Source organism: Lutra lutra, chromosome 7, assembly GCF_902655055.1.
Source record: "Lutra lutra chromosome 7, mLutLut1.2, whole genome shotgun sequence".
Classification (NCBI taxonomy): domain Eukaryota; kingdom Metazoa; phylum Chordata; class Mammalia; order Carnivora; family Mustelidae; genus Lutra; species Lutra lutra.
The window spans coordinates 4,093,882-4,110,468 of NC_062284.1; the positions used below are offsets into that span (position 1 = coordinate 4,093,882).

At 45.5% G+C, this 16,587-nt stretch overlaps 1 protein-coding gene across 11 annotated transcripts in view; it reads left to right on the forward strand.

Moving 5' to 3' along the window:
- The window catches only part of CPEB1 (cytoplasmic polyadenylation element binding protein 1), a 92,329-nt gene that overhangs the window by 52,225 nt on the left and 23,517 nt on the right, over window positions 1–16,587 (forward strand). For 5 of the 11 annotated variants that reach the window (XM_047737571.1, XM_047737565.1, XM_047737567.1 and 2 more), the window contains exon 3: window positions 14,964–15,155. The exons of 1 other annotated variant lie outside the window; for it this stretch is intronic. In XM_047737571.1, coding sequence (XP_047593527.1) covers window positions 14,964–15,155 — 192 coding nt within the window. Of the gene's footprint in view, window positions 1–11,592; window positions 11,723–14,449; window positions 14,601–14,963; window positions 15,156–16,587 lie in introns of those variants that run through there. 5 more of the 11 variants (XM_047737566.1, XM_047737568.1, XM_047737574.1 and 2 more) reach the window with 3 other exon arrangements.

Genomic DNA, 16,587 nt, shown 5'->3' on the forward strand with positions numbered 1-16,587 from the left:
TACAGGTGTTCACAAATGCATAGAAAATGATATAAGAGAAATCTATTTTAAACCACTAATCAGAGGAGATTAGAAGTGAGGATGAACAGTGCTGCAGGAATGAGAGTGAGCTTTTACTTTCTACCCTGTGCTTGTCTATTGTCTTGAGATACTGCCTTTTCTGTCCGTAACATGGAGTGTCTGTCCGACCCGTGTAGAGTCTGTCCACCCTGAGTGCTGATGTGTCACGTCAGCATCGGAGAGCCCGCCCGGCTACCTGGGCTTCGCCTTGCTTGAGCCTCTGTGTCAACACTTACAAAATGGATTTAATGCCTTCTCCATGTGTTCTTATCTTTTTCATTTTAATAATTTTAGTCCAAAATATTCAACATGTGATTTATATAAACATTAGGAGGTGTTTTATGATTCAAAATGCAGTGAATATATAGTTTAAAGTTTTTCATTGAGATACACTTGACATATAACATTGTGTTAGTATTAGGTGTATAACATCATTTGATACCTGAATTTATTGCAAGAGTATATGCAGTTTATTCTAATGATCTGCATTATATTTCACACTGACAGCCTATCTTGATTCGAACTGCAAATTTTCATCTGAAATAGTTTATGTATTTAAGTCTTATAAAATATAAAGTTGAAAATGTAGATTAATATCTTTAAGTGCTGAGCCATACTGAAAGTGTTCCAGTAAGAGACCCAAGTTGCCAGTTTCTTCATTTAAATGTTAATTCACTTCCCTAGTTGGAACAGCCACTTTTTAAGAGCTCAGTAGCCCCATGTGGCTAGTGTGTTCTGAATGTGACACAGCAGTCCCGGAAGCATGTGGGACAGACCGGCAGGCCAGGGGATGCCAGCCATCCTCTTGGCTTCACCTTCGGAATCTCGAGCCTGGCAGCCAGTCCAAATTTGCTTATGTTCTTGGCTCTAGAAGTGAAATTTTTTTTTTTTTAAAGATTTTATTTATTTATTTGACCGAGAGAGATCACAAGTAGACGGAGAGGCAGGCAGAGAGAGAGAGAGGGAAGCAGGCTTCTTGCTGAGCAGAGAGCCCGATGCGGGACTCGATCCCAGGACCCTGAGATCATGACCTGAGCCGAAGGCAGTGGCTTAACCCACTGAGCCACCCAGGCGCCCCTCTCGAAGTGAAATTTCTTGCTGTCCTGTTTACTGTGGGGATGACTTTGTTGCTCCATACACTGTCCTCTTAGGAGATAGTCTCTGAGTTTGACCAGAAAGCAGAACCATAGTAGTCATTGTGGACTAAGGATTTATTAGAAGACTTAGATTACGTCACTGGTGGGGGCAGGGAGGTGAAGGATCACAGAAACGTTACCGAGCAGGCCTCTTGAAGTACTGGTGTGCGTGGACAGTCAGGGCTCACAGGGCGCTCTAGGAAGTGAGACACATCTGGCTGCGAGGGTCAGGCCTGCAGGGGAGCTGGCGACCCCCCTAGGTGGGTCTGGGCTTGCTCTTGTCTGCAGGGCCTGTTGTAGGGCGGGATCACAGATGTGGAGTGGATGAGAATAAGCAGGAGCTCGATGTGGGCATCTTTGTGTCTGTCCCTCACTGCGTCCAATTCTGCCGACCTCGTGCTCCGATTTTCTCAGCCCAGCTCCAGGTGAGCTTGGACTTGAGGAGAGGAGTACCGTGTAGAGGAGCTGTGGTAGAAAGTGGGAGGGGGAACCAATCCTGAGACTCCAGTCCGTGGAAGGAAATGCACCTTTTCAGATTATTCTAGAGCCTGTCCATGCACTCTGCTCTTTTTCTCACTTTATGAAGTAGCGAATATGATGTTTAATTTCTAAAATCTTTGGTCTGTGTGGTACCATCCCCATCTGCTGGAATGTCAGAGCTTTGCCGCTCAAAACTAAGCCTTGATGGTTTTGATCACAGGGAGGAAAACTCCCACTGTGGTGTGTGCATGGCAGCTTCTGAATGCAGGTCTTCTTATTTCTTCTTGACTGAAGAAGTGAGTACAATTATGGGGGGAGAGGGAACTGTACAGAGGTCAGGGGTTAAAGCCGGAATCCACAGCAGGGAGGGTGTTTCTGCTGTGAAGTGAAGGGCCTGGACTAAGTGGGTTCCAAAGCCCCTTCTCATTTTAATATTCTGTGCTTTATTGTATTTAAATTATAATCCTAATTTTGTATTGTTATTAAACTCCTAGTGTCAAATTTAAAATCTTCTAATATGGGTTTTTCTTTGTAAAAATTTTTAGAAATTTTTTTGAGTTTATTTAGGGGATATTAGGTCCTAGTTACATTACCCTGTTTTATAACCAGTGTTTTTCTTGTTCAATATGCTCATTGTAAAACAGACAAAGGGGAGACAGTCCTAGGTAGTCCTACTGCTGAGGGATAACATTTTAGCATATCCAGTATTTTTCTAACACACACACACACACACACACACATTTATTAAAGTGAAAGCTTTGTGAACACACTAGTGATTTGGATCTTTCTCTTATCTTTTAGAGTCATTGATTTTATAGTCTCTGTCAAAGTTACATAGCATTTTACTGTGTAAATACACATAATATGGAATTCTTAACCCAGATTCGTGGATAGAATTCAGGAAATCTAGGAACTCGGATCTAGGTGAATAGATCTTTATTTTCACCAATGTTTACCTGAAATGTAGCATTTCTTTCTATTGTAAACATTGGCAGCAAATCACAAAATAGCAGGGCCTAATACTCTGGCAGTCGGTTAAGTGTCCAACTCTTGGTTTCAGCTCAGGTAATGATTTCAGGGTTATGAGATCGAGCCTTACATCTGGCTCGATGACAGGACTGAGCTCAGTGGGGAGTCTGCTTGTCCTTTTCCCTCTGCTCCGAACCCCCTTGTTTCCCCCTCAAGTAAGTATAATGTTTGGAGAAAAAAAAAACAAACTGGGACACCTCAGTAACTCAGTCCATTAAACGTCTGCCTTCAGCTCAGGTCATGATCTTGGGGTCCTGGGATAGAGTCCTGCGTCAGGCTCCCCCCTCAGCAGAGAGTCTACTTTTCCCTCTCTCTCTGCACCATCCCCCAGTTGCACCTTCTCTCTCAAATAAATAAAATCTTTGTAATTATTTTTTTATTTTCTATTTTTATAAAGTTTTTTATTTATTTATTCGACAGAGATCGCAAGTAGGCAGAGAGGCAGGCAAAGAGAGAGAGGGAAGCAGGCTCCCTGCTGCACAGAGAGCCCGATGCGGGGCTCGATCCCAGGACCCTGAGATCATGACCCAAGCCGAAGGCAGAGGCTTTAACCCACTGAGCCACCCAGGCGCCCCATCAAATAAATAAAATCTTTAAAAAAAAAAAACAAAAACAGATTATCGCTATTTTACATATTTAACAACATTATTCTTAGAAGGTAGCAATAGGCTTTAGCAGACTGCTAAATTGTTCATGGTTTAAAAAGTTAATTTCAAATTATTGGAGATCATTTGCATACACAGGTGTCTGTTTTAAACACTAGTAGAGAGTACCTAAAGTTAAAACTTTTGGCTACATCTGTGGTTATTTGGATCTAGAATAAATCCCTGGAAGTAAAATCCTTTATCTAATAAGTATCTTTCAGAGCTTTAAGTGGACTTGTCAGATCACTTTTCAGAAATGTACCAGATTAGTCTCTCCATAGTATATGAAAGCACCCAGTCCTTTTAAAAATAGCTGTTATGTTCTCTAGATTTGCTGTGGTTTGGCACTGTAAGGGGTCTCCAACTTGGCATCCTGTTTAAGGAACTTGTGCAAACCCCAAATCTGAACAGGAGAACCTCACACGTGATTGTGTTTAGATCACACTAGTTTTCCATACAGCTCAGGCACAGCCTCCGACAGCATACTGTAGGCCAGGACCCTGGACCAGAGTCTTCAAGACCTTCTGTTTCAGATGCTGCCCTGCCAGGAGCCATAGACGAGGTGGAGCTGGACTTGAATCAGCAGTCCTCTCTTGCTTTCCCCGGTGAGGAAGTTAAGTGGTCGCTTTCAGAAATGCCGCATGCACATGGCATTGGAGTCTTAAAAACACCAGAATGTGAACTTGACATTTTGCTGAAAAAGTGGGAGCTTGGGGGGACGATAATAAGAGGGGAGAGAAGCGAGTGTTAAGAATTGAACCCTTGATAGGATGGGATGGGTTCACTTAAGTGGAAAAAAGAGAATCCACTAATAATTTATGGATGAAACAAGCCTGAGTTGGGACATGCATGAGTGCAGACCTGGCCTAAGAAAGTGCCCCAGGGTCAGAGAGAGGTGGAACAGCTTGGTCCCTGGATTTGGATCCCACCTCTGCCACTAAGTAGCTTTGTCACTTTGGTCTTCTCTGGGTCTTGTTCGCTCTCTAGTGGAAAAGATTGAACCAAGTGGTCTTTTAGACCCTTTCCTGCTTCTCTTTGTGGCTGACCCTCGTCTGGTGGCGGGGCATTAAGGACCTCTGTCCCAGAGAGTCTCATCCCAATGGAAGTAATTCCTTGTTTGGTCAGTTCTGGCTGCAGGGCCTGAACTATTGGCAAATGATCAAACACCCGATTAGAACCAGCCTTAGCAAAGCGTGAGATGTGTTGGAAGGCTCTTAGTATATACCTCACAGAGAGGAAGAAGTGGCCAGAAAACTAAGCAAGGATGCTAAATCCAGGGCCTTCAATTTTGACAAGATCTTGTTTCTTTGCAGCCTCTCCCCAAGTGTGGGTTTCATTTTCTCCTTTTGCACAATTGCCCTCTTACCTGAGGAAAGGGATATGTTCACATTCTCTAGCATCCTGAAGCTAGGAAATGGTTCTTCCTCCACTGTATCTAATTAGAAAAATCTCAGAAAGTACTCCCAGTTAGCTTGGTGTGATTTGTGTCCATACCTGGACTGGCCTCTGTAGTCCTAGGAATGGGTTATTCTGGCCCAGCTTGGCTCCCATGTTCACCTGTGGACCATCACTGTGATCAGTGAGGCAGAATCCTGCGGGAAGATGGCTTTTGTCTAAAGGGACCACTTGGATGCCATAAGAAGAAAAACAGTTCAAACAAAATCCTGGTGTGGGGGAGATTTTTAAAAACATGGCCTAGGAGATTCAGGAATGGGGCAGCAGCAGTCTTGAAATGTGGGTTTGTATACATCCCATTGATCTAAAACAAACAAACAACCACCACCAGTATACCCCCCAATGAGATACCAGTTCACACGCATTAGGATGGTCATTGTCAAAACAAGAGAGAGGAGTGGGGGTGAGGATGTGGGGGATTTAGAACACGTGCACTGCTGAATGTAAAATGGTGTTGCCAGAGTGGAAAGTAGTATGGGTTTCCCAAAAATAAAACTGAAACGTAGAATTGCCATCAGTTCCACTTCTAGGTATATATGCGAAGGAATTGAACCTATTTTTGTACATCAGTGTTCATAGCACTACTATTCACAGTAGCCGAAAGGTAGAACTAATGCAAATGTCTGACAGTTGAGTGGGTAAACAGAAGGTGTCTACATACAGTGGGATATTATTCAGCCTAAGGAAGGACATCCTAATACAGGCTACAATGTGAATGAACCTGGGAGATCCTACAAAGTGAACTAAGTCGGACACAAAGGACAGATAATATCTGAGTCTACTTCTTGGAGGTTCCTGAAGTAGCTGAATTCAGAGAGATAGAAAGTGGTTACCAGGGACTGGAGATGGGGCTTGTGGGGAGTTAGAGTTTAATAGGCACTGAGTTCAATTTGAGATGAAAGCTTTCTGGCAATACATAGTGTTGACAGGTTACACAAAAATGCAATTTGAATTGTATATTTAAAAATGAATTGTATAGGGGCGCCTGGGTGGCTCAGTGGGTTAAAGCCTCTGCCTTCGGCTCAGGTCATGATCTCAGGGTCCTGGGATGGAGCCCCGCATCGGGCTCTCTGCTTAGCGGGGAGCCTGCTTCCTCCTCTCTCTCTGCCTGCCTCTCTGCCTACTTGTGATCTCTGTCAAATAAAATCTTTTTTAAAAAATGACTTATATATTTAAAAATGGCTAGAATGGTAAAATTTCTTGTATAGTTTACCATAAAACAATTTAAAAAAATACAACGTATTTCTTGCATATATGTAATTTGATGTCATAAGTGAAAGTGTGTCTGGTGGAATAGACCTATTTGATACCTATTATTTATCTGAAAAATATATAAGCCCATTCTTTAATGGTAGGATATTTTTCACGGTTCTTCTTCTCCTTTCCTCCTATCTCTAGTCTACTTCTATGGAATTTTATCCTAATGTGATATTTTATACTTACGGGTCTTTTGTTGATCATAGGCTGTACTTCTCTGCAATAAAACCAGTACATAAATTGAAGTTTTAAATTATTTTCTGTGACTAAATGGCTGTAAGTGTTCTGGATTGCTCTGGTCTTTGCTCGGACAATTGATTAAGACAATCTCAGTGTTACAAATTTTCATAAAATTTTCTTTAATAATTGTTTGTTGGAAGTGCTTCTTAATGAGATAGATGAGATATTTTCAAAACCCTTGTAATTTTGGATGACTCACTTATTGCTGGAATGACTCAGGGTTTTCAACACCAAATATATTCCTATTTTTTGTTTTTATAGATCTGTGCTCTGAGTAAACTTATTCACATAAATAAATAGATGGGAAATGAAGGAGTTATTAGAGCAGCGTGTCTCAGTTGTTTGAACTCCTCGAGTTCTATGCAAAAAATCAGACATCTGTCATTATTTTTAGTCTTGTACTTGCTGACAGTTCCATTCACTCCTTCATATTTGTGACAAAGAAGGAACTGGAAACCATCTAATTTGTGAAAAGATTTGTTACCCAAGTTATCGGTTACTGAATTTCTCAGTTTTTTGAAAGTGTACCGAGAGTACTTTATACAGGTTTTAGATAACTCCTGTGTCTATTGTTCTTTAGCTTAAAGACCTTGTTTACCAAAAACATTGGGAAATTACTGTTACCTTAAGGAGTGCCTGAATAGCTCAGTCATTTAAGTGTCTGCCTTGGCTCAGGTCATGATCCCAGTGTGCTGGGTTTGATCCTCATCGGGCTCCCTGCTTGGCGGGGAACCTGCTTCTCCCTCTGCCAGTCCCCCTGTTTGTGCCCCCCTTTCTCTCTGCCAAATAAATAAAATCTTTTAGAAAATTTAAGAATACATCTTTGCCAAGAAAGTATCTTAAAATGCTTTCTATCTCACCACTTGCTTTAAGTATGTACTGTCAAAACCTTTGGTCCATAGATTCTAACTTGCTGTGCTTACGGAAAATGTCAACCATAAAATCTAAGGAAGTCAGTTCTTACTGTCAAACCAATTAGTTCAATCAGACTTGCCTTTTGTCAGAAAAAGTCTGACTTAATTTTCCCCCGACATTTTATTATGAAGTTTTCTGACATACAGAAAAGCTGAATGAGCTATGAAGTGAACCCCATCCTGCGCGCAGTCAACATTTTGTCAGTTTGCTTTACCACGGACCCACTTAGCTATCCCTTTAACCATTTATCAGTTCGTCATACTTTCATAAGATGCTTCAAAGTAAGTTGCAGATGTGGATATAATTCACCCCTAAATAGTCAGTATGCACGTCATTAAGTAATTTTCAATATTCGTTTACAGTTTTTTGAGGTAAAATGTCTATGGGGTGAAATGCACAGATCCTGTATGGATCACTAGATGCATCCCTACAGACGCACACAGCCGGCCCCATTCCCATCACAATGCACCTATTACCATCCCCTCACAAAGGTTCCTCCTTCCACTTCCCGATAGCTCCCTCACTCGCCACCCGGTCTCCTGCAGAGGCAACCACCAGATTTCTTTTCACCATGTGCTGGTTTTGCCTAGTTCTAGAACTTCAGACAAGATTACCTAGATAGGATTCCATTTATGGAAGCCATTATGGCTTCTTTCGGTGATTAAGATTCCTCCGTGTTGCATCTATCAGCTTGTTCCTTTTGACCACTGGGTCCTACTCCCGTCAATACATGTGCCACATTTTATTCCTCTGTTGATGGTCACTTGGGCTGTATCCACGTTTTGGTGGTTAGGAATAAGGCTACTGCTGCTGTTCAATACAGACCTGCTTGTAAACCCATACTTTCATTCCTCTTGGTTGGGAGAACTAGGAGTGGAATTGTTGGGTTGTGGAATCGTCTTCTGTTTAGTTGTGTAAGAAATTCGAGACCTTTTTCAAAAGCGATTGCACCGCATATAATAATGCATGGAAGTTTTGATCGGCCACCCTGAATGCTGTCAGAATGTGGAGCCAGTCTTTCTCATTTCAGCCGTCTGGTGGGTGTGTAGTAGTTCTTGTGGTCCAGTTTGCATTTCTTTGACTAATGATGTTGAGTACTTTTTCAAGTGCTTGCTGACCAGTTGCATATCTTTGTGAAATACCTTTTCAATATTTTGCCCCTTTTCAATATTTGCCCTTTTGAAAAATATTTTTTTCTTTTATTTTTGAGTTAAGGTTTTATACACTTTATATACAAGCCACTTATCAGATCTTATCTGTGGATATTTCCTCCCATTTCGTAGCTTGCCCGATTATTTTCTCAATGGTGTCTTGATGAACAGAAGTTTTTAACTTTGATAAGTTCAGTTTATCAAACGTTTTTTCTTCAGTATTTTTTAAAGATTTTTTTTAGTGCGAGTGGGGGGAGGGGCAGAGGAAGAAGCAAACTCTAGAGGGGATAGGGCGGGGGGGGGGGGGGGGCGGGGGGAGAAGCTCTCCACCAAGCAGGGAGCCCGTGTCCTGGGGCTTGATCCTAGGACCCTGAGATCATGACCTGAGCTGAAGGTGGATGCTTAATGACTGAGCCACCCAGGTACCCCTGAAGTTTTTTCTAATGATCATTGCTTTCTGTGTCCTCTGTAAGTAACCTTTGGTTCTGTCCATTCCCCCACCCCAAGTCACAGAGAGTCTGTGTTTCCTTAGAGAAGCTTTAGTTTTAACTTTTTTAGGTCTCTTTGATCCACATTGAATTAATGTTCATATATGATGTGAAGTGGGGGGTCAAAGTTCATTTCTTTCCCATGTGGATATGTGGTGGCTCCAGTACCATGTGTTGAAGGGTCGGTCCCCACTGAACTGCTCAAAGGCCAGGTATATTGCTGGGCTCGCATTGACCACGTGGATCAATTGGGTGAGAAGTCGCTTTCTAACAATATTTAATCTTTCAGTATATGAACATGGTACATGACACTTTAGAATCTCAACATTGTTAGTACTCATTTTAAGAAATATTATAAAAACCACTTTTTATTTTCATGGAAATAATTTGTGGACTTTAATTGAAGATTACTCAAGACTAAAATAAGCCAAGGATCCCATTTTTATGGTTGGGCATCGAAAGTCAGTTGTCATCTCTCCTACCTTAATACCTTAATCTGTAATGTGATAGGACATATAACTACAGTCCTCTGTAAGCGTTCCCTGAATGTCTTAGCTGTCCTGTATGCTCTCTCATCTAAACTTGTTTCACTTACGAGCGCGCAGGTTGGCATTAAATTATTCTCTCTAGTGTGAACTTCCGGGGAGTTCTGATTAACTCAAGCTTAACCTTTAATGTTCGGTGAATAGTGTAAGAGAAAGTTAATAAGTAAGCCGAGGCCTGAAGGTTGGCTTTGATCTCAGAGGCCACAGGGAGCCATTGAAGGTACTTGTTTAGTGGAGCGAACACTGTGAAAAAAGTGGTGTTGAGTAAGAATGGGGTGAGTTACCTGGAAGAGACAATCTGGGGGGAGAAAAACCCTTTTAAACTTGTGCTCCTCGGAGTGTGGCCAGCATACCAGGAGTGTTGACATCATTTGGGAGTGTGTTAGGACTGCAAGTTCTGGGCTTGACCCAGACCCACTGCATCTGTTTCAGAAAGATGCCCTTGTCATTCGTGTGCCCCTTAAAGTTTGAGGAGTCCTGCTCTGGAGAAGCCCACAATCTTCCTGACTTAGAAGGGTTAAGGGACGTAGAGCAAACAGAGGAGTTGAAATGATCTTGAGATGTCTGACTCCTTGCACGTTTGTTCTTTCTCTTTAAGTTGCCAAAATGGATTTTCAAAATCATCATTTTGGCTTTCTGGATGTTTGGGTGAGAAAATTGTCTTTCAGTCTTTTTAGAAATACATTCTTAGAAATGCTACTTTATAGGCTTGTTAAAACCTTAAAACCATAAATCATTGACTTAAGTGGACTCGGCTGACTATAAAGTTAGTCATTTGAAAGAATCTAATGGGGGCAAACGATCCAGTGTCCTTCTCTCCTGTTCCAGGGACTGAAATCTGGGGATGAAGTTGAGATTTTTGTAAAAGAGCTCAAGTGTGGTTGCTGAACAAACTCTATGTGCTGCTTTAAGGCCAAAAGAGGGAAAAGAAAAGAGGGGACAGATCTTACTTTTGCATTGTTGTGATTGTGCAGTTACTAGAGGAGCGTGCACTGGCAGCCCGCTGACCTCACATGTTCACTGCTGGTGTTTCTCTGTGTTCCTTTACCGAAAGTTCCATCAGTGCGCAGAATTGTCACGTTCTGGCCACGGTGTACATGCAGCTTTGTGGTCTGTTTATGCCATTGCTGTATCTTCTTCCTCTCCAGCGGTTCTCCCTCCTCCTCCTCTCCCTCTCATCCCCGGCCTCCCTAGCTCTGACGTCTGGCTCCTCTTGGGCCCTTTCGCACATTATTTCCTGTTTGAGTTCCTAGGCATTCCTCATTGCTTGGCTGAGCAGCATTTTGACATTCCAGCCTCCGTTCTCCCGTGGCTCGACTCATGCAAACATGTTTACCTTGCTTACCTTCTTCCCTCTTGCCTCCTCAAAATTAGGTCTCCTTTTCCCTAGGATCAGCTTGTGGTATCTGCTCTGAACCCAACTCAGGCATCCCATGGACCTCAGCCAACGTTTTGCAATTACCATCAGCCTTTGGGCGATGGCTCGTACCTTCATGGTACCACAAATGAGGACCTGGCACTGCTCTTGTCTTACTCCCCTGCTGGCCAGAAAGGACTTTAAATTTTTGAACCAAATTAAGAAACTTAAATCAGAAGCTTTGTATAGGTATGGATAAAGAAAACTTGTAGAAAGAAGCATTTAAGAGAGAGATTGTTCAAAAGGTTGCCTTAGAGTGAGAATTTCCACTTCATCTTGCGCTGGTTACCAGCCTTTAGTACATCAGAGTGCCCAGCTGGTGCTCGGCAAGAGATTATGAAGACTAGCATCCAGTAAAAAGGGGCAGGTTCCTGTCCAGCATCTGCCATGAGTTTGAGAAGCAAAGAAAGCTTTTGCTCAGTGAAATGAGCCTTTGTGACCTCTTCCCTTGAGTTAGCGTGGTTGGGAGTGTACTTCTCCAGCTCCCTTTCAGTACAGAGGGAAGAGGTGGAGCAGAATGGGAAGTTGGAGAGATGGGATCAGGCAGCCATTGGAAAGGACTAAAAGGTTTCTGGAGGGGCCCCTGGCTAGTACAGTCAGTACAGTGTGTGACTCTTGATCTTGGGGTCATGAGTTTGAGCTCCACGCTGGGTATAAGGATTACTTTAAAAAAAAAAAAAAAAAAAAAAAAAGGAAGTCTTTTTCTTGAGTAAAATGTTTCTGAACACAACTGGCTGCAGATGGAGTGATCGTGCGTGCCAGTTCACCCACCGTCTCTGTTTAAGCCTGCTGTCCTGGTATGAGTTTGTTTTAACTGAAGTATCACTAACCTAGAGTGTGGTGTTAGTTTCTGGTGTACAACCTAGTGATTGGACAGTTCTCTATGATACTCACTGCTCGCCATGGTAAGTAGCGGTGCCGTCTGTCCCCATACGTCACCTACGGTATTGTTAACTGTTTACCTGATGCTGTACTTCTTGTCTCTGTAATTGACTTTATTTTTTTTATTTTTTTAAAGATTTTATTTATTTATTTGACAGACAGAGATCATAGGTAGGCAGAGAGGCAGGCAGAGGGAGAGGAGGAAGCAGGCTCCCCACGGAGCAGAGAGCCTGATACGGGGCTCGATCCCAGGACCCTGGGATCATGACCTGAGCCGAAGGCAGAGGCTTTAACCCACTGAGCCACCCAGGTGCCCCTCTGTAACTGACTTTAAAATTGGATGTTTGTTCTGGTATGGTTATTAAAATTTGCCCCCTTTTTCTCTCAAAAATGCCTTGGTTCGGATGATAAATTATACAGTCACCCTACCGAAAATAGAATACCGATAAAACGCTTTGTGTCAGGCAGCGTACCAGACACTTCATGCGATCCTGAAAGGGAGCTGCAGTTGCAGATAAGAAGAGGCTCAGAAAGGCTCAGTAACTTGGCCAGGATCACACAGTGGCAGACCTCGTGAGCAAAAGCAGGATCCATCAGACGTGTAAAGCTGTTTAACTTTTCCCAGCCTGTTGCATTAAGCATTTAATGGGTATGGGCTCCACTGATTCTTAGGATCTAGTGAAGGAATCCTGCAGTGGTGGTGAAAACCTTTTTCTGGAAGAAACCATGGAATGGAGAATGTCTGGATGAGGCTGGAGGTGATGCCTACAGTGGGCACGCTGGCAGTGAAGGTCAGGTTGTATTTCAATCCTGGAGTGCCCGGACGCGCTTACGCATCCATGACATCAAACTGCTGCTTGGGCCTGGGTCTGTCAGCGTAGGTTGGGTGGGAAGGTTGTGGAAGTGGCATAGATTGTATCGCTCAAACTTTCACATGCATACATGTCAACTGGGAATCTTGTTAAAATGTAGATCCTTTCTGTGGGTCTGGGGCGTGGGGTGCATTGAGATTCTGTATTTGTAACAAGCCCCCACGATGCTGGTGCTGCTGGCGGGCCACACTAAACTGTGGGCAGCAAGATATAGTCGGCGATCAGGTTCCCTTTGCCAGGGGCATGGGGGTAGTCAGGAGTACAAAACCCTCACTTTAGAGATTGGGGTGGGGATAGGGGCTTCTGGGCACAGTTGACCTCGTTGTGGGGTGGAAGGGACTATATGGATAGCAGGGTTAGGGGGGATTGGGTATTTAAATATCGATGTTTTTAAAGGTAGCTTTACATTTTTGTAATTAATACGTACAGATTATTTTTAAAGTATACTTTTAGCTTGTGCAAAGTGTGAGCATCGAGCAGCAGGAGGGAGTGTTCTGGGGTGAGGGCAACACCGGCCTGGTGCAGTGGTGAATGGGGCTTTAACAAACACAGACCGGGAGCAAGCAGTGTCTACAGGCAGACAGGAATAACGTGGATGGATGACACAGCAGCAAATCTCTTAAAAAGAAAGAAAGGAAGAAAGGAAGAGGAAGGAAAAGAAAAGAAAAGACAAGAAAAGACAAAGGAAAAAACCACCAAGGGGAGGAGTCCCTCTCACTGACCCGTCATTTCTCCCCTCTCGGCTATGCCTGAGTGCCCCAGGACGTGAGGGTATACAGTGCAGGGAGCTGTGGCTGGCATCTCCTGCGGCTCACAGCATTACCCCTGCCTCTGCCCGCCTGGGACCCTGTCACAGGCGGTCCCAGGTGGGCCGGCTTCCTGTATCTGGTTACTCCTTGTGGAACACAGGAACAAGAGAGGTGGAGAGCTTCCCACCTGGTCTAGGTGGGAGCGGCCTGCCTGCCGAGGCTGGGACTTGGCTCTACCTTCTCTGAGGGGGAAGCCTTGTGACTACAGGTCATGATGGAAAAGGACTGATGGGGGAGAGAGCACGGTGGCAAAGAGAAAATGGCGGAAGTTCCACCATCTCCGGGCAGAGCTGGACTTTGTTGCTGGAGCTGTGAGTGGTCACAGGAGTAGGGCCTGGGTCCTGGGCAGCACCCCTGAGTGAGGCATCCGTGAGCCTCCCAGCTGGCCGGCGCAGCTCCGAGTGCTCCTAGAAGGCCAGAGAAAGAGTATCAGCAGAGCCGGGTGGGGGGAGCTCCTGAACACTGATGTCTGATGAGGCAGAATATGGTTGGGACCATTTCTCCTCCTTCTGTCTCTCCTGTTTTAGTGGTGTCGCCCCTGTTTTAGTCTGTCCCTGTGGTTGCTGGAGGGTGGGGGAGCTGGACCTGACTGGTCTGCTTATGACTCGGGCCCATCCTGCTGCGGTGAGGGAACTCTGGGGACAGGGATCGTCCTGGTGAGGGCAGTACTTACCTGGGCGTGTGGGTTGTGGGACACCTGAGCAGCCCGGTGGTTCCCTTCCCTCTGCCACAGCTGACCCTCTTTCTCTGGGATAAACTGCTCCAGACAAGCCTGGAGCACCAGGGGCTGTCCCCCAGGGTCCCAGAGTGCTGCGTTTTTCCGAAGGTGATCCTGTTCCGTGGTAAACACTGCTGTGTCAGGGTGCTGCTCAGGGGGCCACTTGGAGCACATAGATTTTTGCTAGCAGGATTGTGAAGCTTTGCATTGGGCTGCAAAACCAGGGCTTGAGCAAGCAGCTGGAGAGAGTCCAGGACTAGAGTGTTTTTGGGTTTGGGGGTGGAGAGCAGAGGGAGGGGAAGGGAGGGGCAGGAGGGCAGAGCTACACAGGCAGGCAGTCGGCTGCTTTGGCTTTGCTGTCAGCGGAGAGGACTTCAGTGGTGCCTGAGGGCCGCTTGGCCACCATTGCTGGAGACCGGAGGGCGCTGCCTCGGAACCCGGACTTACCGGCACTGCACCCGGACTGTTCCAAGTAGCTGTTGTGCTATCTTTTCCCGGGGAGGCAAGTCTCCTCCCTGTCGTCCCCTCCTGCTCCTCCCCCATTCTGTGAGGGATGATGCCGCTCTCTGTTGCACGGCTCAGCCGGCTGATGTCACTGGCAGCGGGAAGCATCAGCAGCCTGATCACATGCTGGCCCCGTCTGTAATGCAGACGGGATAGGGGTGTGTATGTGGGGAGGGGGCCGTATGGCAACTGCTCTTGCTCTAACGCCCCCAAAAGTGCAGAGGCAGCGGCCACAGCGTCCAGCTAGCCTGGATGTCTGCTCCTCGGGCTTGGGAAAACTACTATTAATAAGACTTATTGTTGATGATACTGGGGAAAACAGCCCTTAACTCTGGGGTTTCTGCTCTCCTCCTGTCCAAAGCAGACTTCCAGGACTCTGAAGAAACAGTTGCAAGCAGGATGCTTTTCCCCACCTCTGCGCAAGATTCTTCCCGGGGCCTCCCAGATGCAAATGACTTGTGCCTTGGCCTGCAGTCCCTCAGTCTCACAGGCTGGGACCGACCCTGGAGCACCCAGGATTCGGATGCCTCAGCCCAGAGCAGCACACACTCGGGTGAGTGCCAGAAAATGAGTTGGCTGGGGGAGGGGGACGCATGGGGTGGCGAGCGAAGACGTCCACAGCAACAGTTGTTCTCTTCCCCTTTGCATCACTCCCCCCCCCCATACAACATGGAGCTGTTTTGCAAGAGATGGAAATGCTGGCTGTGAGTGTGGCAGGACAGATGGTGGCTCGTAAAGGCAGGCATGGCTTTTCCACTTACCCTGATAAATTCCCTGGAGTTGTTAGTCTGCACCTGGGGTGGCCCTGAGAAGGGTCCCCAAGGTGACAGTCTTATGCAGAAAAGATCCAGCTAACCCCCTAGTGCCCAGGCCTGTCTTGGAGATGATGAAGCAAAACACTTTTAGGTGGGGGAGGGGGACCTCAGGGGCTGATCACTGGAGGTCCAGATTCTGTTTCTCAGTGGCTTTGAAAGCTAGGGGCCTGTATATGAGGATGGGTGGTCCCAGAATCATGGCAGGGGAATAATTTTAACCTCAGGTGAGGCTGGGTGGCACTAGGATATTGAAATTGGCTTAACATATGGGTAAGAGCATTGACCCTGGCTAGGGGTAGGCAGGGTCAGTGGGGTGGGGTAACTCTAAGCTTCGGAGGCTTTGTTTTTCTTTGTGTGAAGGGTAACCAAATGGACAGAGAAGAGCCACTCCCCTTTAGGGCCCCTTGTTGCCTTGGGAGGATTTGATGGGGCTTCTTGGCAACCCCTTGAGCTGCTGCTGGTGAGACCTTCCCAGTGCTCGTTTATTTTCTTCTTGTGGTACACGGGGGAAGGGTTGGCCAGACCCAAGGCTTGGAGTATTCAGGAAGAATGGAACTGAGGAAATATGATAGGTAACTTAAGATCCACGTATTTTGCTGTGTGTGAATTGTGTCTTATTAAAAAGAGTGTCGGCAGCAGACACTTTGGGGGGATGGAGAGGTGGTGGGGGTGGGGCGGCCATTTGCTGTTGCTGCCGCCTGTGGGGTTCACGAGCCTGCCATCCTTTCCTTGCCTCCCCCGCTCCAGAAACTGGCAGTCAAGGCAGCAAGGTACTGTCTTGTTGATTTCTCTGGCCTCCACCCTGTTTGGCGCAGGTCTTTTTTTAGAATGCTTTGCAGAGCCTGGGATTGTTGTGTTTGTTGGCATTTTAATGGCCAGTTATTTCAGCAAAATCCCATTTGACTGGGGTTAGGGGATTGGATTTTTTTTTTTTTTAATTTGATTGAGGATAGGAAAGAACTTTGCCATAAGTAACTACCTCTGAATTAAGATAGAATTTCTTGAAGTACTGGCCTTCAGCTGACTCAGGTTTTTCCAGAAAGGTTGGTAGGTGCCCTGTTCCCCCACGTAAGCAAGTATGATATCCTGTGCCTGGGGATCTTGGCTAAGAGGCCATGGTCACTTCTTTGATGTGGTCCTCTGAGGTCGACCCGCATGGCCTATGAATCT